Below are 26,014 nucleotides of genomic sequence, written 5' to 3' on the forward strand. Positions count from 1 at the left end.
ACCATACCTCAAGAATGGATCTAGTTTAAATCTGGACCTGAGCTCCTCAGTCCTCTTTTTAATAATTACTCTCTTGGATCATCACTGTTGAAAGCCCATGGCAGCAGATACAGGATGTCAAGAAAGATGCTCTGGATTTTTGAAGAGCATTTGGCATTTCTGCAGTTCAGACACAGAATGGTGTTACTAACCTGCACATCCACCATCCAGGACTGCCTTTACTCTGGAGCTGCATTTATCTCACTTTTGAGAGATGACCTCGATAATACAAATATTTTTTCCCTTTTCAGATTAACATCTGGAATATCATATTTTGGCATTATTTATAGTGCATCATATGCTCACATCCTTTCAAATTTATAGACAACACTTCAGTTTGAAATGAAGAAAAACAAAGAAACAGCTGCAATCTTCACTGGTTAACTTTTATTCAGTATTTTCCGAAATAAGCAAGAATTTAAGACGCCCATAAGCGATCAAATACAGCCACAAAAACCCCATACTGATCCTAAATAAGAAGCACTATGAGAAATACACAATATTTCATGAAACAATACTGTACATCAACAACCTTTAGGAAACAAACAACTCAAACCATATGCTTAGTTTACTCACAATATAAAAAACTTTAACCTTTAAAGAAAAATATAGATTCAGTCCAATTGTAGGATCCAATCCCATACCCAGTGAAGTCAATGGAAGTTCTCTCATTGATTTCAATGTTTAAAGGATCATGCCCTTACTTTGCCTCAAGAGGCACTTTAATTATTATACAAGGCCTAGCCTGAAGAACTATTACAAAAATGTCAAACATCAACTCAAGAGTATGTTTTAGCAACTTTCAGGAAATAATGGAGGAATAGGTTATCTATTCATGCATGGAATAAGGCAAAAGCTAATTCATTCAGATTAGGAATAATAATTTTTACTAGTTTCTTTTTCACAACACAAACATTTTAGACTTTTTTAATTAATGGATATATTATATATCATATTATGCTTCACATTTTTCCTACCTCTACTGAGAAAGCTGGCACTGACATTTCATAAAGAACTCCTCATTAATTATTGTTTTCTTTTCTGTAACAACCACAAGAAACTCATCTGGGTTTAGTAATAGTGTCTACCAAGAAAAAAGCACACACTATCGTAAGCTTATAGTTTATAGAGCTCAAGGTACATTAAAATGTAAATCATGAAGTTCACAAATTCTGTTTTAAAATATTTTTCCAAACTAAAAGCTGCAGAAAATTGGTTCTTAAATATTCTACAGAAAATCTGAAGCATCTAATGGTTTAAATTACTTATGCTTTCTTCTTAAAAATATTTAAATTAGGTTAGTAGCCCATCCTTTTGAAAAATAATCCAAAAAAGATACACTAGATTACAAATCTTTTGTCTTAATCAGTGTAACCAAAGGTTTGTCATCTGGGCTGTAATCTTCATAAGCAATGGGGGTTGCATCATACATTGCAGGTCGGGATTTCTTGCCAAACCTGGAAATAAAAGAAAACTTTTGGTGACAAACAGAAATATTAATGAGTTCAAAGCAACAATGCAGTGAGTTATAGTCTGTGATCAGAAACAAAATCTAAGAACTTAGATAAACTTTAAATAACAAAAGAAAACACAGGAAAATTAGGCAAAAAATGGTCAAGTATTTTTTCTTATTAACCTGATGCAGAGAAAAAAGGAAAGACAGAAAAAGAATTATTTATGTAGGCATACACACTAAGGATTTTTATGCACTTATGTACTATATTAAGCCTATATTAATTTACATTGTACACACTGGAAAATGAAAGCCAGAAAATTCAGATTTTGAGGATAATATTTAGCTCGAACCAAAATTAACTTGATTTTCCTCTAAGACTTTTATGCAGATTCATGATTTCCAATTTCATTCTTGCCTGTTTTCAGAGATTTAGAATTGCAGACAAAAGTGAAATGGCTGAAAGTGTTATGATATATATGGTGAAAATTTCATTTTTCAAAGTACTTCAGCTGTCCATAAGGCTACACTAGATTCATTCCCATGCATGAATGTCAGCCTACTTCTATAGGTTATTTTAATAAATGTAGGCAGATCACATTTGCTCATCCCCATCATGATGGATAAACCTGATTTTCTACAAATGAGATAAAATTTCAAGAACTGAATGAAGGACTCAAGTTGTGGCATTTTACTAAATCAGAGGCAGAATTGAATTCTGAATCACCCTTTTCCACCATCACTCTCAAGGGTTTAAAGGAAATAGAGCTTTGAAGAGATACAAATTATGGTGAACATTCTCTAGAGATTTCAGTCAAAGTCCACCTGCCCTTTCTGACCATAGAGAGCACATGGCTTGTTGCACACAGCGAAGCAGGACAAAATCTGTTTTCTCCTTTAGGTCAGGGTTGACATGTGCCCCTAATTAGAAAAGGCTGAGAAATTAGCACAGCACACGTGCAAGCTGTTAATGGTCTGGTTGAGCCACGGAGCTGCTCAACCACATTGCTTTGATCAGGTGGTTCAGAAGTCAGCCACTGCCCAAAGCAGCAGAGTTATCACCAACCTCAGAGGTTTATGTTAAAGACAGAAGTGTTAAATGGGAATTCTGTTCAATGAGTGTGCATAGGAACTTGCAAAGCAATTATCAACGCAATGTGCAAGAGGCAATGATTCAAGGGCTAAATCAATAGTGAAAATATGCATATTCCTGCTACAGAGTGTGCTGGATCAATTAACTGCCTGCTTACAACATAAGCATATACAAACAAGTGAATAAACTTTTTTTCCAGGGCAACCAAACAAGATTATTCATCTAACAAAGAGTATACACTACGTGGGGAAATCTCCATCCTGGGAAGCACTGAGTGTGGAAAAAGACTGGAGGGACATGCTGGATAATCATTTTAACGCTAGCTTCAATGCCATACTGTGAGCAATTATGTGCTTGGGTGGGTAAACAGTGTAGCAGTAGCACTGGGGAAGTTCTTCAGGCTCAAAATTTAGCTTTGGCATGTCCAGTCATGGGTGATGATGGTGATGTTCCAATGTGCACATCAGACATGCTAACCAGTGTATAACAATAATACACATCACAAAGATAATCACAAAGGAAAGTACACGAAATAACAATCAGAAAATATGTTCTGCAATGAAGTACTGAACAAGAGAGACCTGTGTAGCTTGAGAGAAACTGCGGGTTCTGTGACAATTCTGAGGACAGTACACGTTCGTTGCAGCAATTCTTGGCAATTATGTGTGTGTGACAGACACTGCAAATCAGCTGCACTTTTGGAATAGTCCTGCTCCTCCACTTCTTCAGAACAACATTTCAAGAGATGGCTAACTATGGAGAGCTATTAACCTCAACAACTCCAGCAAGCAGATTTTTGAGAACATTGAACAGCTGAAACCTGAGGAAATGGTGTCTCCTGACTTCTGTGGGATAAGCAGAAGTTCAGAGTTCACCCAGAAACAGAAGAAAGAAACCAACCACATGTTGCTACTCTGCTCAAAACCAGCAACTGGCAAAAGGAGTCCACAAATAAAATTTAAACAAGAGAAGTAAAAGAGAGAGACCAGAAGTTTAAAGAAGGGTAAAGCATGTTAAGAGGAGGAAGGGATTATTTTGGCTTCCATAGGAGAAGAATGAGAAGATTTATTTCCTCTGCATTATTCAGAGAAAAGGTCAGGTGTGCAAGTGGTACTGTGCCTTGTTTAGAATAATTGAGCTATAATCCTAGAGTTCTCAGAAATTAATCCTGGCAGAGGACATATATTAAGCAATTGGCAGATGATGTGGAGACCAGAGTACATGAACACGTGGTCACACTTTTACCAAAAGGGAGCTGACAGAGATCTTTGCCAGGAAATGTTAAGAAATGAACGTGTGCTGATGCTCGTCTGATTCAGAAAGCTTAGGGCACCACAGTCTGACACAGGCAACTCCACAGGAATGGGGTGAACATGCAGCAGAGAGAAGCTGACCCTGCTGTGACAGGAGAACTTAATCAGAGTCTGATGAACCAGACTCTTCAGCTGACACAGAGACAGGACAGATCAGCACATGAAAATAAAAATTAAATGAACTGCACTGTAAAGGATGCATGAAGGCTACTGATATTTGGGCACACACAGAACTAACCGCAGCATAGTCTGTCACCAGGTAATTAATGAACTCAGTCTGAATGCTTTTCTAAAGTGAACAGTTCTTTTTCAGTAACATCTTGGTTCCGTTTCAATGAGTAGAACTTACGGCTGCCATAGTCAGTGGTCAACTATTTCATAGTGCTCTCTCCCAGCTTTAAAATGTATAGATTTTAACATAGAAGGAATATTTCTTTACTGTCTGCATAATGAATGCTAAAGACAACCGTGCTTCATCTGCTCAGAAAACTACCTAGTTCTGATCTGCTAATCCTAGGAACATTCAGCAGAAGTAGACATTGATTAGTAATGATCCTTGAGTACATTGGTTTTGTCTGACAGCAAGTACCTTGATTAGTAAAGATCAAATTATTTAAAAAATTATCTAGGAAAAAAATGCTAAGATATATGAACAAGTAATTTTAAAATAACTTACTGAATATGCAACAGGCATCCACACCCCCAGACACCTGCTGACTTTACCAGAAACCTTCCTTTAGGAAAATAATCCACTAACTTTTCCCTTGGCCTCCATTTTCCAAAATTACTAGCAAGTTTTGGTATCTAACTGTGAAAGGGAATTATTTTCAGAAAATGCTGAACTTTCTGCTATTTGAAAGTAGATTTCTTAGATTCAGCAATTCTAAAAATTCAGACTTTTATATATGCAGGTTTAAGAATTTATGCAAAAATAACTATAAAAGTTTTGCTACTTTTCCTGGATTGAAATGACCAAAACAGTGGTTTATATCTTTCTGAACCCAAATTATACACAAAAATCTCCACAATAAACCTCCATTAATTACCTGGATTTTTATAAGGTATCATATTCTTGGAGGCACTGAAAATTGCATTTGCATTAAGTAGAAATATCTTTTCCAAGATAGGGAAACCCTCAATGGACAATATTTTCTAACTACATAATATGGACTTGAAAAATCATCATTAATCTATCCCAGTCTAAGAACTTTTTTGAAGTTGGAACACTTTGAAGGCTACTACCCAAAGCTGTGATGTGATTAACTGAGCCTGGGGAAATGCCTCATCCATTTCAGATAAGTTTGATGACTTCAGCAGTGGTACAATTTAACCTATTTCATTTAACCTATTTAACCTATTTCTTCACTAAAACAGAACTGGAGCATTCAGAAAATTAATTATCAGCAATCACCAACCAATATGCACACATTTCTCCATGTCAGGGCACAGGAACATGTCTCCCTCCGCTGTTTTAAGAGCATTTTAATGGTAAAACACATAAATACTCTGTTGGAATTTGAAGTGATCTGGACAAATTGAAGAAATGGGAAAAAGAAACACCAAAAATGAAAGTTCTACCCTATTAAGAGAGAAGTCAAACAAGAAGAAACAATACTGACTAGGAAGCAAAATGACACAGAGGATCTTGGGATGAAGAAAAGGTCTAACAGGTCACAAAAGCATGTCATTTGTCACTAGAAAGAAGGGAAAAGAAAAAAAGCAAGCCAGTTTGTTTTTCAGATATATGAACAGGAATGCCATAAATAAGATGCTGAAGGTGATTACTCAGTTTATTTGGTGCACATAAATCTTCAGACAGAGCACTACTTCCAGCTTTAGGGACCCCCCCCTTCAAACAGAAAACAAAAAATCACCCAAAAAAACCCCCCAAAAAAACCCAAACAAAAAAAAAACAAGAGAAAGATAATCTGGAGTGAGTCCCAGGAAGACAATAAAGTAACTGACATGATCTGAGAGGAGATACTGAAAAAATGGATTAGTTAAACCTAGGAAAGAAAAAAGTTGCTTTGCTTTGTTTTTATTCATAAAAGAGAAGGGGTGGAGGGATCAGCACCTGATTTACAAGTGATATGAGCAGTGATAAATTGTCCTGCATAACAGCCTGAAGAGCTGTAAGAAGGAAGCAGCCAGGTTAATAGCAAAGAAAATCCAGGCTAGATTCTAGCAAAGCCCTTTCAAATCTACTCAACTCCTTTGGAAGTTTTTTAATACAAGTGTTGGCAGGGAGCTAGGTGTATTTAATGCCATATTAGTGCCATGGCTTACACTTGAGCTCTCACTATATTGCTGTATTATTCTGATATTCAATGCCCTGCCTTGCAAATGCTCCATTAAATTTCAAAGTAAAAAAAAAAAATACTGTCTCTAGGAAAGCAAGTAAGAAAGGCAAATAAGAGCACAAAAATGAGTGATGAGATTCTCACTGAATAATATGGTAAATTAGTCACAAAAAGCAATGTGCCTTTCCTATCTGATCATACCACTTGTATATAGCTAAAGAATCTTTACATCCCTAACAGAAGATCTGACAGGCTAAGAACTTTGCATCTGTCCCACTTCACCAGTTACACCAAATAAAGTAAAAAACTCCATCTGTTTTCAAGGAGTTGTGCTGTATTGTCACACTTCAGATGAGAACAGTGAGCAGTGCTGGTGTTTCCCCAGCAGAGCAGCCCATTCACTCTGCCAATGGCACTTGGGTGTGCTGTGCAAGGACTGAAATGACACATCAGAAGAGACTCCTGGGACATCACCAAACCCAGCACAAACCTGGCATGTCGGATGGAAGCGATTGCACTGCTGAATTCACTGTCAATGCTCCTGCAGTTGTAAAACTCCTCGTAGGCTGGCCTGGAGGAGCCCTGGTACTCGATGCGGCTGATGCGGCAGATGCCCACGATGAGGATGATCAGCATCAGGACAAAGGCCACGCACAGGGCCCCGATGATGATGTAGAGGGAGTGACGAGGCATATTTGTGAGACTCTCTGCCATATGACCAGACTTCCACTGCAGATCTGTCAATAAGAAATAAAAGGTTATCATTAATTAATAATTTATATCTGTCCTGCTGAATAAACTACTTTATGATCTTAATTTTCAATATTTCTCTCTTTTGACGTTATGGAGATAGGTAATTTGAACTTTCCCAAGCTCTGTTACCAATACACCACCAGGCCTAACATGCTACACATTTCAGTAGCACTATGTTGAACCTTCACCCACCTTTTTCTACTGATTTTAAGGTCGTATAGGAATACCTATGTACTTTGATCTCCTGCATAACTCAAGTAACAGAAAATCATCGAGTTATTCTTGCATTATATTATTTTATACTACAGGCTCTCTAAAGGCAGACAGGTTTTATGCAAGAGCTTCTAGGAGCCAACCAGTCCTCTTGTGCAGTTTGTTCTAATAGTGAAGCCTTCCACTAAAATTTGTCATTTAACATGTACTAAACACGCTTGGCCTTTAATTTGAGACACAGACTTTCTTATGCCTATCTGCAGAGACTTCAGCATTTCAAGGATGAAAAGGACACCTCATAAGGTCCTACAGTAGGGAGCCCACTGGAGTCTTTTCCTAAGCGTAATTTCCCTGAGATTCTCAAAGCAGACCTTAAAGTAAAGCCAATCTGGGACAGACTTCTTGTGTTTATGTATTCCAGATCTTCTGTGTAAATATTCTTGATCCTCAAAGTATATCTATGCCAAACAGAATTTCTATCCATTGCCTATGTCCTCAGATCTGTTTCTCTCTAGCATGGGTCAGAATATTTCTAACTAACCTGTACTTCCCTCCAGGGCTCATTTCTGGCAGTCTTCTAAGCCTACGATCTCATATTATTTCAAAACAGGAACAGACTTGAATCATCCTGACTGCAGAAATGTAGCACTCTGCAAAAGTTATTTCTAGTAGGTGCCTGTTCCTTTTTCAAATGTACTTCTGCTTTGCACTGATTTAGAAACTCTCTTTACTCAATCACAAACAGTCTGGGAAGAGGGCTTCCAAGCATATGCTTTGGGAGGTTAAGATATTCTGAGAAGCCACCTCTCAAGGATGCTGATGATGGCAGATAATTCAAGCACCTGAGTTGAAATCTCCAGTTTAGTGGCATCTGTGGATAAAATCTCAATCTATAGTAGAAATGCAGGGAATGTACAAGGATGGTGAAAAAAAGAAATTCATTTTAGAGGGAGGTGGTGAGAAGGCCTGAAGCTGTAACACGTGGGATTCAGCTGGGCAGAGTTTGGAGGGATGGCTGCTCTTTGTCACAGGAAGGTTGTCCTGGAGCACCTCCCAGCTTAGGGGCTCTCAGACTTTGTCCACAAATGTGAGCTGAGCTTAAGGACTGGCTGGTTGTTTCTCTTATCTTCTTCAGAGGTCAGTAAAGTTTTGATCAGCCTGAATCATTCAGAGATTTAATGTTTCCAAAGCACTGTTACTGCAGTTTGCCCAGTCAGGATACGAGGGAGGGAATAGAGCTGTGCTCTGTGCAGTTTGGGATGGGCTTCTATGTCTGTTCTGCAGCACATTTATCACACACAGTGGTTTCTGTCAGGCTGTCAGACTAGGCTGAATTCAGATCTAATGTGTGCAGATATATGGCAAGACACTTCTGATTTAGATTCCACGTCTTCCATCTCTGGATGACAAAGATGAGAAAAATTTCTTCCCTTTTTCCTCACCATATCAAAATATAAAAATTAACAGCTTATACTCCAGAGATTAGAAACAGCATATGACAGCTCAAAATCACAGTATTTTCAGTTGTTATATTAATGTTCATAAAATTAATTTAGTATAAGATTTCAATGCACACCATGGCCCGTACTAGAAATTCTTCATAATATTAGTTTTCAAGTAACCACATGGTTTGGCATATCTCAGTAACTACAGTAAATTCACGAATACAAGCCGCACTGACTATAAGCCGCATCTCTGGGTGTTGGCAAATATTTTGGTTTTTGTCCATAGATAAGCCGCACACGAATATAAGCCGCTCTGTCGTTCGCAGCGAGGACCCGCGTGCAATTATTAACAGAACGGTGGGAGGGCGGGGTTTACTGGCTGAGCTAAGGCTGTGCAGGCTCCGCCCGCTAGGGGCCGCTGACGGGGCCAGGTGGTCCAGCACGGTGCTGCAGCTCGGGGCCGGCCGGCGCTGCCCCTGGGCTCGGCCACCCCGGGTCGGCGCTGCCCCGCAGTGGGAGGCAGGGACGGAGCTTCCCCTGCTCCTACGGCAGCGGCGGCGGGCGGGGACGGAGCTTTCCCGCGCCCGTGGCGCCGGCGGCGGGCAGGGACGGAGTTTCCCCGCTCCTGCCGCGGCGGCGGCGGGCGGGGACAAAGCACCCCGTCGGCTCCCCGAGCCGCGGCAATGGCTGCGCGGGGCTCCCGTCGGCTCCCCGGGCCACAGCAATGGCGGCGCGCGCTTCCCCCCCCCTCCCCGGGCCGCAGCAATGGCGGCGCCGGCTTCCCCCCCCCCTCCCCGGGCCGCAGCAATGGCGGCGCCGGCTTCCCCCCCCCTCCCCGGGCCGCAGCAATGGCGGCGCCGGCTTCCCCCCCCCCTCCCCGGGCCGCAGCAATGGCGGCGCCGGCTTCCCCCCCCTCCCCGGGCCGCGGTAGGGGCGGCCCGGGTCCCCCCCCCCCTCCCCCGGCCGCGGTAGGGCCGGCCCGGGTCCCCCCTCTCCTCCCCGGGCTGCGGCAATGGCGGCGCCGGGCCCCCCCCCCCGTCTCTCCCCTGGGCTGTGGCAGAGGAGGAAAGAGAGCTCTCCCGCCTCTCTCCCCGCCCCCCGTGCTGCCTGCAGGGAGCCAGGCTCCACCCGCGGTGCAACAAAGTAGCGATTTGTAACAATCGCAAAATGCCGACTTTGCAGCTGCTCGGCTCAGCACTCTGGCAGGCACTTCTGAGGTTGTATTAGCCGCTCCTGATTATTAGCCGCATTTCCGGTTTAGGAGCAAAATCTTAGTCAAATTGGTGCGGCTTGTATTCGTGAAATTACTGTACATTAATAATTACAAAAATGGCAAAGGTAATGATATTAACAAATAACCAGCAGGCATTAGAGAATGCATATGAGACATTTGCAAGCATTTTTACAATCAATGCTCTATTAAGTTTTTAGGCAAATGTATTTCATTTTGAAAGGAAGAATCCTCTTTATAATTAAGACAAATTTCATTCTATTTAATTGGAATCACTAATACTGGTAAGGACCATAAGATGATATTTAAAAATATCACAATTCATCCAGGCAACATACATCTTCTCTAGTTTGTTGTATATACAGCACTTGGAAATTAAAAATAACAGTCTGACAAGAACATAACCCTGAAATCCTGTTAAGGTAGTCACTTCAAGAAGCTAAACCAGCTGGTGTAAAGTGGGAAACTATAAATAGGGTGGTTTTACAAAAAAGATTAAGTACCAATAACCTCCTTCATGGCCAGTAACAGAAAATCAGAAAGGATAAAATGTGATCTATTTAGTCAAATGACACCCAAACACCAGTTTCTTGATAAGCCTGGCTTTGTGTCTTTTCCTAACATTTAGAGGGATGGTCCAAAGTCAGCATGCAGTGTCTAAATTTAATTTTCATCACATTATTAACCATTAGGTACAGACTGCTAAAATAATATAATAAATATGGCAAAGAGAACTGGAAAGATGAACATTCACTAATAGATTCGTATTTCAGAGCTCAAAGAAGTCCACTGCACCATTGTCTCAACTCCAGTGATTTCAGACATGCTGCACCTGTTTATAAAACAGCACGATATGGCCTTCCTAGATATGACAAGAATTAAGTTCCCTTCAGCTTGCTAATTCACAGCTCAGGGAAAAGCAGTGACTACAACGATCTTCACATGGCTACATGGACTTGTAGAACAAAAATCTGCAGATCAGAATACTTCAAAATTCTTTCTGCAAAGAGATTTCTTCAAAACTCAATCCCTCTTGTTTGCATAATCCTTTACATACATGTTAAAATCTGAGCTTTTTAGGAAAGCTTCCCCAGTTTTGCACATAAGGCACTGCACAGGTTAGAGAGGCTGCATGTCCATGGTTATCTGTTTTGGGGTAGCATTATCTGTTATGGTGTCCCATAACACATGCTTTTACTTTGATGCTGTGGCAAAGTGACTTTAATAGCAAGGGAAAATCAGACATTTGCTGAAATGAAGCTTATTGAAAAAAAGACTGGTAACCCTCAAATTTTAAACATATTTGTTCTTTAAAATGTATTTTTTTGTGGCTATAAGATTTTTTTTTCCTGTTTTCATTCAAGACCAGTCCAAACCAGAATTTTTTACACTGTATTTTTATATCTCCTCTATTATTATTATTATTATTATTTTCTACATACACTCTATTAGCTACTGTAATGTGTTGGATTAAAAACTCAGTAATTTCAGCCTCTTCAGCTGAAAACAATTGCCATGAACAAGGGAAGGTTGAATATTTCTGGTTGAGAATCAGCCTTGCAGTTGTTACCAATGCCAGTTAACATTCAGGTAATTCCCTGCTTTTTCTCATAGCAGTCACAAGATAGAAGACGACCTTGCCTTCCCTCTAACAGAGAAAGAAGAAATAATTGAGTAGCTGGACAGCAGGAGAGGCTCCTTTCACCCTCTCTTCTCTCCTTTTCCCATATGTTTGCATGCACTTCACTGTGTATCTGTGGTGCAAACAGCCAGACCCTGAGTGACTAGAGCATGGCAGCCAGAGCACTCCAGAACATGCACCAAAGAATCCCTGCAGCACATCTGCAGACTCAAAAGCATGCAAGCCTTTGCATCCCTTTGGCATTCCAAAACATAACAGAATTGTAATCTGTTACTTCATCAAGGGACTCCAGGAAATGCGTTTCCAGGATAATTGTTGCTTTCTCCAAGAACTAAACCTATCAGCCTGTCAGCCAACTACTTAATAGCAAAGGCAGGCAAAATTATATTGCCTTGCTAATCAACTTGGACATGCATGTTGCAGGTGTCACCAACATCAGCCTTGTCAGGAAAAGCTCATCTGAGCATATTTTAGCATCAGCAATCTGGCACCCAGACAGCACACAGTGTTGTGCTCCCAATGTCTGCTGGCTCTGCACCACCCAGGGAAGTATGAGACATCCACAGAGACAGCAAAAAAGGCAGGGCTGTCACCATCTCTGGGCTAGATGGCAATGGTCTTCTGCAGTCTTTGCTTACACCAGAAAGCTCTGAAACTGAATGTACTGAGTTAAAGTAAGGACTAACATCAAGAACATCAAGAGTAGAATCAATTTGAAAAAAAAACTCGATATGTTTAAGTGAAGTTTAAGTAAAAGGGAGTAAAAAATAGAAGATTCACATGTTCCTTGTGTAAATGAAATATAGAAAACATTTTAATCCATTCTTTGTGTTTGTTTTATTAATCTATCACCTATCCCTGGAACCTTAACTGTGCTAACAAACATGTATCTGTACAATGACTCAAAGGGATCTATGACCACAGTACCCAAGTATACAAGCAGTTAAAAACATAGCTGAATTCTCTAGTAAAGACAACATCCCTAGCCCAAGAACAAAACATCAGGGAAATACAAAGCAAGTCTGAACAGTAAAACTAATGAAGCCTAATTTCCATTTTCACTCTTCCACAGTTGGACTTCATAGTTTCTGCCTCTCCTGGACTCTCCACTGTGCCATAAAGGTGCCCTTACAGTGAAGCTTCTCTCTAACAAATTCTAACAAATTTGGTGGAAATTAGCCTATGACTGGGAAAGTTATTGCTGATAAAGTTGATAAATGCCTATACACACGAGAACCAGTTTCCTTAGGTAAGCAAGTTCCAAGTTGTTTTGCTGAAACATCACTAGAGCTGCAGTTGCTCAGAAGTCAATACAAGCCTGTTAGGACCGTGCTTATACTGCTATGGAACACACTTGACCCAAAGTATGCAGGGACGCTGTGAAACACAATTAAAAGGCAAACTGAGTGCCCAGCTCTGAGACAGCATCTCTGACAATCTAGTCCAACACATCTCAGAGTAGGGGGCCCAGAAACAGAAGTTTTTAACTTTCACAACCACTTTTGAAATGCAATGACCAAAGAAAAAAAAAAGAACTTACCATGATTTTGTTCATTTACATATAATTCAGAGTATTTGTGCAGATAGGCATTTAGGGATAAATAAAAACTTCTTTAATATAACTCAATTTTTTTAGAAATGTTTAGAGAACTACAAAACTTACGTATTTCACAGTTTGCACCAACCCATCCATGAGGACAATGGCAGGTATAACCACCAGGCTGATCTATGCAAGTTCCAGCATGGTGACATGGGTTACTGTCACAGTCATTTACATCAAGTTCACATTCTTCACCTTACATAGGGAAAGAAAACCAAAAACAAAACTAAAATTATGTATGGCAAGTGCCTGATGCAGCAAGTACATCTTCAGTCATTTAACTTCTCTCTTGATGCAAAACAGCTTACAATGTGATACATCTTTATTCTCAGAACATCAAAAGGATTCCAAGAAGGAAGTATTATCCTTATTCAACCAGGTGAAAATAAAGCCTGAGGACTAAGGGACTTGACTAATATTGCACAAATTGTGTCTCATTTCTCTAAATATAATTTCCAACCCAAGATAATGTAGTATAACATATGATCATGGATATTTTGATGTGCTATATAATTGGTGCCTGAGAAACTGACACTGTACCATGGAAATTTAATTCTATTCCCAAAAAATGCCCTTTAATTAGAACAGGTCAAAAAGCACAATGTGATCTATAAACCAGCTATGAATGGGTTTATCTATTATTCTCACATTGGATATTACCTTACATGACTAACAGAACATCAGATTGTAAATTATCTTGACAACAGATATTTGGATTACACCAATCATATCAGTGTAAGTACAAGGCCAAAAGATTAAATGAGTTTCTTACCAGTACTCTGAACGTGTAAATTGATTCATAACTAGTACTTTAGGGCTTTTAGCAATTGCATATTAAGATAATGGAATAAGCTGTTTCTTGAGCCCACAGTAACTAAGGTCAGCATTAAAACATTTTCCAGTTTCAACAGTGTCCAATTAGTATATTGGGTTACCTAGAAATCTTCAAAATACCATTTTTAAAATGCAATCTAGTCTCAAGTAGTAAGGTCATAAGCTGTGCTAAATAGCTATTAGCTTTGTGAAGTCACTTTAGTAACAGGCTTTTCTTTGATACAAAGTTCAAAGCAGATGTAAGTAATATAAAAAATTTTCATTCTCACTAGACTGCTCACAGTACAGCAGAGCCCAAATTAATTCCTTTCTTGAAGAAACACAGTCTTGGTATTTGCCTTCCCCTAGACAGGGTGAACAATGATAACTAAATGTTCTGTGTAACACATAAATCACTTGCCTGCATATCCAGGTGCACAAATACATGTAGCATTCAGACCTTCGCTGTCACAAGTGCCACCATTCTGGCAGTTGATGTTAACACAAGGATCTTTGTATAATTCACAGTGCCTTCCTGAAATGGAAAAATCAGTAATTGCCATTGACGTGACTGATACTGGCAGCATGGAATCAGTACATGTGAAAACTTGACTTCACCTGGATGAGTGTGCAGACTCCAAAACTGTCCTGGGCTAATTATGCCATAACACTAAAGCCATGTGGTTCGTGCTGGCTAAACTTTTTAACTTGTGCCTCCTCTCTGCTCTTCCCATATGCTGTGGGCTAGGAGAGGCAGGGCAATTTCTGCTTAGAACTAATAAATGTCTGTGAAGAAACATGTAATGAAGCATAAATGGATCAGTTACCTAAAATTCTTCAGTAACATGTCAATAATTGTCTTAACTAAGAATTTTATGTAATAAATTATTTAATAACCTACATAAGCATTCTGATGCCTCTTATTACCTGTTGCTGGAAATGAGGACTATTACTAAGGTAATAAAAAAAATATTGAAATGTATAGTTAAAAATAAACAACTGGATGGCTCTGCTTCATGCCACTACCTTCACTCTTTCATGCCCAGTGTAGGCCTTGTGAATCCAGTGGGTTTGCCTTGCAGAAGACAGTGCAAGCGGCACCTGGCATACAAAACATAACACAGCATATTCCCACCTAGGGTCCAGGAGAGAGACTCCAATGCCACTGCTACAAGCATTATTTTCTTGGCTTCTACAGTTCAGATAAAATTTATTTTTATATATATTTTTATATACATACACATACTTACTATAGACCTGCCAAAATAATTTTGCAGTTCGCAGCAAAAAGGCAGAGCACTCTAGCTGAGCATCCTGTGGGTAAGGAGCAGCAGAGGCAGCAGTCCACAGGTACCTGCTGCACAAGCTCCAGCCCTGAGAGCTCTTGTCTGTCTGCCAGCTTCTGCAGGCAGAAGGGGCACTGCAGATGGGCAGGGCTGGGGTGGCAGTGCCAAGACTGAGGCCTCTGATGGCCCACACTGTGTCTTGAGCTGGGTACCTCGGGGCTGCTCACTGCTGCCACTCAACACCTCACGTACTGGAATGGTGGGAGCTCAGTGACCAGCAAAAGCTGCTGACAGAACCTGGTGTCCTGCTGCCATTTGCAGTGCATTTGCTGTGCACACAGTGCTTCCAGCTGCACCCACAGGTCGGCTCAGAAGATGAACATTATGGTGAACATTATGGTTAAGTGCTGCTTAAACTGTCATGAAAAGCTGAGGGTCATTTCCTCACCAGGCCTCCAAAATGATGAATTCTGTATCTATAGTCAAAGAGCAGTGCAATCACCAGCATGAAACACGTATTTAGCCTCTAGCAGCCGTTAAGTGAGCATTAGTTATCAGCAGAGATAAGGATTGATATGCTTAATGAGAAAATGCTGGAGCAATGTTCCTTAAAACATAGTCATAGTCATTCTATGTAGAATATTTATTTATTTATTTGTAATCCTAATAGCATATAAAATTACATTCAAAGTGTTCTCCCAGCACGATTCAACACAGAATACACTAAAAAAGTCACTTTAGCCTTCCCCAGAAGGACTTGTCACAGACCACTGATACGTGTTAATTTGTTTACAGCTGAAATCTACTGTGAGAGAAAAGATTTTGTATAGCCAAACAGTCTTCTCATTTGCTTTATAAATTATTTAAGAAATGAAAAAGATGGATTCCATTTGAACACAGATCTAAGAATAACTGCAGTTAACATGGAAAAGCAGTCACAGACCTACTACTCTCTCTAGGTTTTCAGTCTTCTAAATGAACAATCAAGATAAAACTTTTATTTCTACTCCTTTGTACTAATCTATTTCAAATACTAATCTTTTATTATTATGTTTTTATCTCACTTCACTGGAGAAAATAAAAAAATAACTTGAAAGCTCTCTGTGTAAAGGCTCCAACAACAACTGATTAAAAGCTCTATTTAACAGTTACGGTTTTTTGGAAATCTTATCACTTTCTAACAAATCTTTAAAATGGCAGAAAAAACTACACCTGAGAAGAACAGAGAAAATCCATTTGTGCCCAGACCAGGACATGCATTCCTCACAGAGGAGCTAAATCTTAACTATTAATTCCAATAAACATTAAGGGATCAAGATCAATACTGAAGTTTTTCTCTGCTAATGAGGGATATATTTCTCCTCAGGACACAGCATCTCTCCGTTTGTAACAGAACCTACCATCAAAAATGAAGAGAACAATTGCAAACCCCAGCCTACCTTCGTATTCAGCAAGGCACACACACTCATAGCTGTTGACAAGGTCTCTGCAGGTGGCTCCATTCTGGCAGGGTGCTGAGAGGCATTCATTATATTCCTCCTCACAGTAAAGGCCATGGTAACCTAAATCACATGAAGAGGAAACAAAAATAGTTATGAAACACTTTGCAGTAAAAATTAGCAATTAGGCAACTATAGACCATGGGCAGATGCTTGCTAATTTAAATATACTGTGCAAACTGATATATGTTAAGACACTGATTTTAAAGGTATCTGTTCCCCAGGTGAAAATTACCAAGAAAATACTGGAGGCATGGTGTTCTGACAGAATTTCCAGCTCTTGTGATAAACCACAATGAGGTGCAAGGATGAAGGCTGGTGGCACAGGCCAGAAGCAGCAATGTGAATACCCATACTCTGATTGTCAAAAGAAATACAGGAATATTGACTATCTCCCAGGTCCTTTGGCTCCTTGCATCAAAGCCAAAGAGCTGATAACTGTATCATAGTAGTTAAAATTATTACAGTAATTTCACGACCATAAGGCACACCTGACTATAAGGCGCACCCCCCGGGAGCCAGCAAATTTCGCATCTTTGTAGATCAGATAAGGCGCACCGGACTATAAGGTGCACTTTTTTTTTGCCGCGAAGATCCGTGCCGCATGCAACAAAGTAACTAATTTGTAAAGGAATCCCACAATCAAGGAGTTTACTGGCATGTGCTCAAATTGGAAACATTTTAACAGATTGGTGTAGCCTTTAAACTCAGTCCCAAGTGCCCTCCCCGTGTGCAGGGCCCGGCACTTCCACCTGCCCCAGGAGCCGGCTGCCGAGGCGGGGCTCGGGGCGGGGGTGGTTCGGGGCGGCTCGGAGCGGTCGTGGCTCGCTGCGGCAAGGAGCAGACGCGGTGCGCCACGGTACAGAGTGGGCGCGGCTAGGAGCGGCTCAGAGCAGGCACGGCTCGAAGCAGCCAGGGCTAGCGGCGGCACGGAGCAAGCGTGGCACGCGGCAGCACGTAGCAGGCGCAGCTCGCAGTGGCACAGAGCGGCAGCGGCTCGGAGCGGCTCAGAGCGGCAACGGCTCGGAGTGGGCGCAGCTCGGAGTGGCCAGGACTGGCGGCTTCTGCGGCAGTCCGCTCCCTCCCTCCCCACGCTGCTCCGGCAGCCCCGTGCAGCTCCAGGAGCCCCGTGCACCCCTGGGCTTTTCCCCCGCGCCGGCGCAACCCCGATGCCACCACCGGGTGGGCTCTGCTCAGATTGGGCTGTTGCGGGCTCACACTTCTGGGTTGGCAAATGTCGCAACTTTGTACATTATATAAGGCACACCGGACTATAAGGTGCACTTCCGGGTTCGGCGGAAAATTTTAGTCAAAATGGTGCGCCTTATAGTCATGAAATTACTGTACTTGTTTTAGCATTAATGCTGTACAAAACACTCTAGAAGCATTAAGGTACTTCCATCTTTACAGCCTTCCCAAGCCATAGGCAAATACTATGGACTGGCTAGGTAAAGAAAGTAGAAGTAGAGAAAAGCTACATGGTCTGTTAACAGCCACTGAGACATTGGTATTATGAGATAGGAAAGGAGTTAAACCACTTCAAAGTAGCACCTTTGTCATTACATAGTGTGCCACACAATCATTAGTGTTAACAGTAGTGGAAATTACAGACATAGTGTAGTCTATGATATATTACCATGCACTGGAACAGCCTTCATGTGCTTATAAAAGTTCCTCATTACATAAAAATAATTAGATGACTGAACATACAATGACTAAATATGCAATGGGCATGAATACAGATGCCAGGAAAAAGGTATAAAATACAAAGTGTAGGTTCTACAGTGCCATTTTACTTCTCAAAGTGATCTCTAGTTAGTAGCAACACTCACAGATATGAAAGGAGGGTATCTTTCATGAGCAGAGAACCAAAGAGAGGGGCATATTCTCGTCTCAGTAAGTGGTAATCAATCTATATTCAGTATCCTGGTCTAAATTTTCCCCAAAATTCTCATAGAATAATAGAAAATCAGACAAATGCTGCCTTCAGACACATTTGCATTCACCCTCTCCCTCCCTATTATGGATAACTGAAAACAAAATTTTATGAAGACACAACTGTTAGTACTACTCAAGATATATAGACAATACCATCCATTAAGATTCTCAAAAAATTGTCCTTTCATAGGAAATAGTTGGACTAGTAAGGTATTAAGAAGCATTTAGGAACTACTTTCTCCAAAGCTGTCAAACAGGCAGGAGGGAATTAATAATGCTAAATGTTATGGGTTTTCTTGCTAGCCTACAATGAAGTTTATCTAGTGTTATAAGTACATAACATATTGTTGGCTTTTCGCAACTATTAAAATAAATGCTATATGTATAATGTTAAAATAGCTTTTCTGTATAAATATAAGGTTTTTTTCTTTTCTTCTAATAGCAAAAGTTAAACATAAGTTTTTTAAAAATAATATGCTTAAACTACCTGCCTAGTTAAAATAACAGCCCATAAATGTGTGATGGGGACCTTACAGCTAACACAACAATTATAAACACTCACCAACTGCAAAAGGCCAGGACCACCACCCAATTTAAAAAATATTTTCAAAAAATTAAAACCACAAGCCAAAAAACACACATGCTTTTAAAAAACAAACCCAAAAAGTAGTCATACTAAATAATTCCCCAAATTTTTTTACTATGCAAAAAAACCTATAAATATACAACAAGTGAATGTATTATAAAGTATATTTTAAAAAGCATTCCCAAAACAACCATGTGCTCTTAGCAATTTGCCAAGCACCCAAGCAATTTTAACCCTTTGTTTTATGTGTCTCCTATTATCTTTTTATTAAACCTTTTAAATTTTACCAAAACAGTAAAACATATTTTTCACATCTAGCTTATGAGTATATGAAATATCCTTATGTAGTGAGATCTATAGGCAACATACAAACCACCAGAATCAGATGGGAGAATCAGAAAGTAAAACAGATGGGAATTCCCAGTGTTTAACACCGATGTAATTAGATAGTCTCAGAAAAAATGTTTTCCATTTCTCACCCTTCCAAGAGAATGAAGGGAATTTGTGACTAAATAGTTATCCAGTTTCCAAAATCAATATGAACTATGGTATCACCTCCTCAGGCTGCAGCCAGCCCACGCTGCCAGACACTGCACACAGGCAGGGAAAGATGTTTCCTCTCTCCACGAGAGGGCAGGTCTCACCCACACACAATTCACCCTCATCTCCTCACCCTGGGGCCAGCAGCTTCCTTCTGCTGGAACTGCTGGGATGGAGAACGTCCTGCTGTGGAAATGGCATGCTTCCCCTCAGGGAGATAAGAGGCACCTTGTCTTTCCTAATGAGCATTTCTCCTTGTATTACTGCTTTTAAATTATACGGCTATATAAACCCTGTAATACACTGAATTCATACGTATATCTTCAAAAAGATACATAAATAATTTCTGCATTTTTGTTGAAGAATTTAGATTAAAACAGGAGCATTTTTCATAAATAACTTCAGAGTAATGGATTCTAGTGTAGTTGCTTCCTCTCTTCCTAGTGATGCTACGATTCTTCTGCTTTTATGTTTACAGCCAATGTCAAATGCAACTCTTTGCATCTTTTGTGGTGTGCAACATTTCTGTGGACATATTCAGGAGAGAAAAAATACCTACATTAACAACACTTCTCCGGCTACTGTGTCCTGAACAGGATAAAAAAAAAAGCCACAGGAGGCTTCAAAAAAGGGCAGTTTTTCCAGGTCACATGAAATTGGAAATGTCTTCAGTAACAGAATCTTCATGAACTCAAGCAGAACCTGAAAATGAAGGTTCAATTTTGATGTGCTCTCTTCAGAGGCTGAGGAATGGACAGGAAACTTAAAAACCTGCTAAAATCGAGATGTCCTTATGTAACCCCTTTTCCCCCTACGTGACCATCCCTCTGCTACTGGTCCTTACAAAAGCAGAAACAGATCTGTTGCCTCTTGATCCTCAAATTCTTCTTCCTCTTTCTTAAGCAACAGGAAGGATGCCTGGAAGAGAGTAGGTTATTTTCCTGATGCTTTCTGGCATGGTCTTCAGTTACATGCTGAACCACACTGTCTTTGCACATGCTGCTAAAAACTGCAGTAGGAGAAAATGGGAAAGGGAGCCCACAATCTGTGTCACACGGGCTGATGAGGAGAAGACATGGGCTTTGTCAAAGCCTTCAAGAGCAAAAGATACATCAGAATAATCTCTCAAGGATATCTGCACTATCAGGTTAACAAAGGAAAGAGGCAAAAGCTTACTCTCCTTTTAGAAATCAATAAAAAATAAAGCTGAAATCTTTTTAGCCTTTTTAGACACTAACTCCTCAATAGTGATTCTCTGGGCTTATCCATACTTAACACTTCATCCAATCAAGGCAGCAGAACATAAATCCCATCTTTATGGGAAGGCCTAATGGGGAACAATGCAAAACAGCTCTATTTTGCAGGGAACAGCAGCAGTTCATATATATGGTTGTTCAATAACACAGAGCTGCATGTTATATAGACGGGAAATAAATGTGTTCAGTTAAAGTCTGAGCTTATACAGCAGTTAAATAAGAGAAAGAGAGAAGAATGTTCCAGATGGCAGGAAGGTAGGAAGCCATGCTCACCAGCCATGGCCAGATTGCATGGAAGGTTGTCTTAACGTAGAAGTGGAAACAAGATGAGGAAACAGAAGCAATAACAGGCTCAGAGACAGTCAGGAGCTGGAATTAACCTAAAGTTACTTCTTCCAGAGCTCACATATCCTGCCCCAGTTACAATATGTGGGAAGGGAAAAGACAGAGAAAAGAAAAATTGTAACTGCTGCAGACAAATGTTGCTCTGGCCTCTACTAAGGCACTAAAATAAACCTATGCTCCTAGAACTATCTATTAAGCTGCATGAGCAGTAAAATCAAGAGAACATACTCCATGGTGCTACTTCTAAAGTTACAGACACTTTTTGTACCCTGTGGCACTTTTTCTGAAACTCCTCTTTTCTTTTTTTTCCCAAATGTTCTATATATGCCATCATATATACTTATATAGAGGGCAGGTGTTAATGTCTGAACATGTGCTTTTCAGTTTCAAAATCTATATCTTTAGAAAAACCAAATCCAAGACTTTGCTGTGCATGCAATTTCTGTCTACATTTCTCCAGTTCAGATCAGACAAAATTAAAATACTATATTAAATATTCGCATTTGAAATTTATGATGGTAGCTGTATTGAAACAATTGTGTTTAAAGGGTAAAAAGGTTTAGAGGAGGAAGAAACTCCTCTGGATCCTTTTGGGATCCAGGGACTAAATAAACATTCTACAAACACACACAAAGTGGTCCCACTAGTTTCACAAACCGACTCTAGATGAGAAATCCAAGAAATGAGCACAAGAACTTTTATTAGACTTAGCTCTTTAATATGAGGTAAGAACTAAAACTTGATGAAAACTCTGAATCTAATGTCCAAACACTAAGAATTTTTTTGTTACCTGTAAAGGGCGAGGTGATAAGTATTAATAATTAGGGTGTGTAAGCGTGTAAGTAAAGATTCAAGGTAAGGTTTCATGTGCAACTGAAAAATCACGCACAGAGTACAAAGCAAATATGGTTGCATAGGCTTGGGAATTCCACAGAGCCCCTCAGCAGACAGCTGAAGTATGTTCAACTTGGAAATAATGTACACACTTTTCCTTCCACTCTGCAAATAGGAACATTCAAAAGTATTAGACTGCTTTCCAAGTTAGTTTATACAAATTAGCTTTTCTCTACAAGCTATTAGAAGAAAGCCAACATGCACACAAAAAATTGGTAGCAAATGTCTGGTTGTTCATGTTCTGCAAATTGTGCAGCTATGCAAGTATAACCACTATCATTTATCATTCTTCAAATCTGTGGAGTGGCCAAAAAAACAAGGAAGCCAAACTGCCTACCAAGCAAGGAGTCTTGCACAGACCTTGGACTAATTGGAACAATTTAAAATTCCTCTCTTGTTTAATTTTTGAGTAACACAGATGAAAATCCAAAATCCAACTGACACCGTTAAACAGTGCATAAAGGAGGGAGAGGTCACACATCTAAGCAAAATTCTTAGGCACTTTGTTTCTCTATTAGAAAATTATACCCTCTGCAAAATACTTTAAAAAAAAAAAGACTTCCTAGAGCTGAAGACAAAATTTAAGTGACAGATTCCAAAGTTTTTAAAACCATTTTTCAGACATGTCAGATAATCAATACAGAAGAAAATTCTAAAATGTCATTTAACAACCTTTCCATTAAAATACCTAAAAAAAAATTATGTATAGGAATTCAGGGATATGTCTGGAAGCCTCCTGTACAAGAAGTTACTGGTCTAGGAACTGCCACACTGATGCTGAGTGTCTGCAATTCAGAAAGCCTCAAGGTCACAAGGCAGAGACTTTTTCTTTCCTGGTAATATCTTCATTATTAACCCTTGATAATGCTAGTAAAACTGTACATAAATTTTATCCATTCACTTTGCAAGTAATGTAACAGATACAGTCAAGGTCTCTTCAGGCAAAATTGTAAATAGAATCCAGCTTCTTAATATCCCAGAGACATAACTACATTACTCACCCACTGTAGCAAACTGCTTTCTGATAGAGATACCAAAAATGTATTAGGCTATGACTTGTATTCATTACTTTAGTTTGGGGTTTTTTTAGGAATTGCAACCTAGGAATCCTCAAGTTTAATTGCTCTTATCTGCCTTACACTCAATAATTACCCAAACCAAGTGTATGTACAATGCCTTCTACATGTTGATATACACAGAAGTTGACTGCCATTTATCTGTTATTCTTTCAACTCATGTGGAATATATCTGAAGATAATTGATTCAAGTTCTGCTGCTATGACTTAATAAAAGCCCATAATGATATGTTCATAACAATGAAAAGGCATAAAAAGTACAAAAGAAGGAAACACTCTGTCTATTCCTACCCTACTGCCACTTAGGTGCAGTGCTTAAATGACCTTCTGAAATAAGTTAGCCAAGTATAAAACTATTGACAGATTAATGATGAGTTCACTTAATTTGGCCTCTAGTTCTCCCTCTATGTGAAGGAAGTAATATTATTTTTAAAAGTGAAGTTTATCGCAGCCAAAAAAAATGTTTGGAAAAAATAAATAACTTTTTAAATGTCATACATGGAGCAACACAGAAGAGTTCAACTAAATAAGTGCCACATATGGTCCTGGATGCAACCTCTAAGCTCCTCATCCCTAACTTTTAAAAGCATAAATATTGTCCAAATAAAAATAAGTTTCCATAACATGGGAGATCTAAGACGACTTTTAAATCCTGAGAGAGACAGAGTAATTTTGAGAAAACCAAACCATGGAATTCTAATTAAGTTTAGGTGGCAAAGTTCTGGAAAAAGCTATTATTTGATCTAGAATATTTTACTAACTTTTCTTTGTTTGAACTACAGGCAAAGAATATGCCAAAGATTAAAACTTCCCTGGATTACTTGGAAAGAGAAATGTCTGGTTTTTTCCTACTGTTAATGACAAGTGCTGTCAACAAATGCATTATAAAGTAACATTACTATAGTATTATCTGCATTTCGCTATCATATTTTTCTCCTTTATAAAAGAGTATGTAATTTAACTATAAATCTGTCAACTCCAACAACAAATTTCCATAGCTTCTGGTTATTTTGAGTACCTCCCAAAAAATTTCTGATGATCCCTTTCATGTCTCTAAACAGTAGATAAATTCTGACACCACCAAAAAATGCTGTATTAGTAAATCCCCATATTCATAAATATCCACAAATAGATTGGTAGGATAGATGCACATCCTGCAAACTGAGATGGAAGAGATGAAGAATTGTGACTGGTTTCTCACAAAATAAGGAAAAGCAGCAGAGAGAAGGTATTCCTCTGAAGGGAATGTAGAACAATGTGAATGTCACAGCAGAGCTAATAACGATCAAATATCGCTCCTTAGCTCATCCCTTGTATATGGAAATTTGTTTTATCCTTAATTTCATTTTGTTTTCAAATTTGTAGCTTTACAGGAACAGACTAAAAAGAAAGGTGACAAAATTATTCAAGTGAAAACAAAGGTTGGTGCTCACTCTAAGTGCTTAAGCAGCAGTGGACCAGTAGCACTGGTTATCAGACATTTCAGCTGCTTCTTCACCTACTAATTATCATTGCTAAAATGGATAAAGCACCCCACTATTCTGTTATATCAGTACAAGGATGAGAAACATCTGGAGCTAAACCAGTTGCTACACAGAGCCCATGACTGTCAGGCTGTGCTGTCAAGCACTTCCCAGCTGAGTCTCCTCACTCAATTCACCTGAGCAGCCCTGCTGGATCTTCTCTAGAGAGACAATTTATGTAAACATGGATAGCAGAACTAAACCCTTTGGAGTAACCAATATTTTTCCCACCTTTGTGCAGTCACCTTGTCTTTTTTTCTCTTTCCCTAATGATCAGTGTCACATTTTCCATTCTCTCTATCAAATTTTGCAATTCTTGCAGTACTGATGCCTTGCCTTAAAAAGATTTATCCTGCAGACTGCAGTTTTGTAATACAGCTGTAGAGTTCACTCAAACCATATGGATCTCAGTGGGTATTTCAGTGCTCACTCTGCAATTTTTGGTTTTCCAAGTGCAATGTGTAGATTCCTATCATTACTCTAAACAGATAGAACATCTGCTCAATCTGTTTTACAGACTGAAAAGAAGAAAAGGAAGTAATTTTAAGCTATGTATGGAACCTACATATAAAATATTAGAAGATTTACAGAGCATGTAACTGTTGGTACAAACCAGGGATACAGAGGCATCTGTAGCTGGTTCCAACGCTGCGACAAATGCCATGTGCACACGGATTCAGAGCACAGAAGTCAATCAGCTGAGCACATGTAGGTCCTGTAAATCCAGGACTACAGCTGCAGGAGAAGGCAAGTCTGTCTGCATAACAGGTTCCGTTGTTCTGGCAGGGAGATGACGCACAAGGGTCTATTTTGTCCTCGCAAGTGTTTCCTAAAAACCCTAAAAGAAATAAATGGGTTTGATAAGTAAACATCCTGATATGCATACAATTTTAATAACTAAAGCACGTTAAAGTAAGCCATTGAGAGATCTATATTCCTTTCTTTTTTCTATGAGTATTATAAAAATACAGACTTCTTACATAATAAAAAACTAATTTTGCCCGTTAACATTCTATAAAAAGAGATGCTTCAGCTAAAATCATACCATAAATGATTAAGGCAGTGAATTTCAAAAATATTTGCTGAAACTGTCAGTGCTTATCTGCTTTCTGAGTGAATCTGGCTTGAGAAGCAGAAGAGATTTTCTGAAGATTAGGCTATGGTTAGCCTATAAAA

At 39.5% G+C, this 26,014-nt stretch overlaps 1 protein-coding gene across 1 annotated transcript in view; it reads right to left on the reverse strand.

The window, feature by feature from the left end:
- Window positions 1-404: 404 nt before the first annotated feature.
- The window catches only part of DNER (delta/notch like EGF repeat containing), a 119,319-nt gene continuing 93,709 nt past the window's right edge, over window positions 405-26,014 (reverse strand). The window contains exons 8-13 of the mRNA XM_033068974.1: window positions 25,452-25,676; window positions 16,621-16,743; window positions 14,317-14,430; window positions 13,146-13,277; window positions 6,689-6,935; window positions 405-1,496 (exon numbers count right to left, since the gene is read on the reverse strand). Of these exons, the coding sequence (XP_032924865.1) occupies window positions 1,385-1,496; window positions 6,689-6,935; window positions 13,146-13,277; window positions 14,317-14,430; window positions 16,621-16,743; window positions 25,452-25,676 (953 nt within the window). The 3' untranslated portion in view covers window positions 405-1,384. The remainder of the gene's footprint in view (window positions 1,497-6,688; window positions 6,936-13,145; window positions 13,278-14,316; window positions 14,431-16,620; window positions 16,744-25,451; window positions 25,677-26,014) is intronic.

Source organism: Catharus ustulatus, chromosome 10, assembly GCF_009819885.2.
Source record: "Catharus ustulatus isolate bCatUst1 chromosome 10, bCatUst1.pri.v2, whole genome shotgun sequence".
Classification (NCBI taxonomy): Eukaryota; Metazoa; Chordata; class Aves; order Passeriformes; family Turdidae; genus Catharus; species Catharus ustulatus.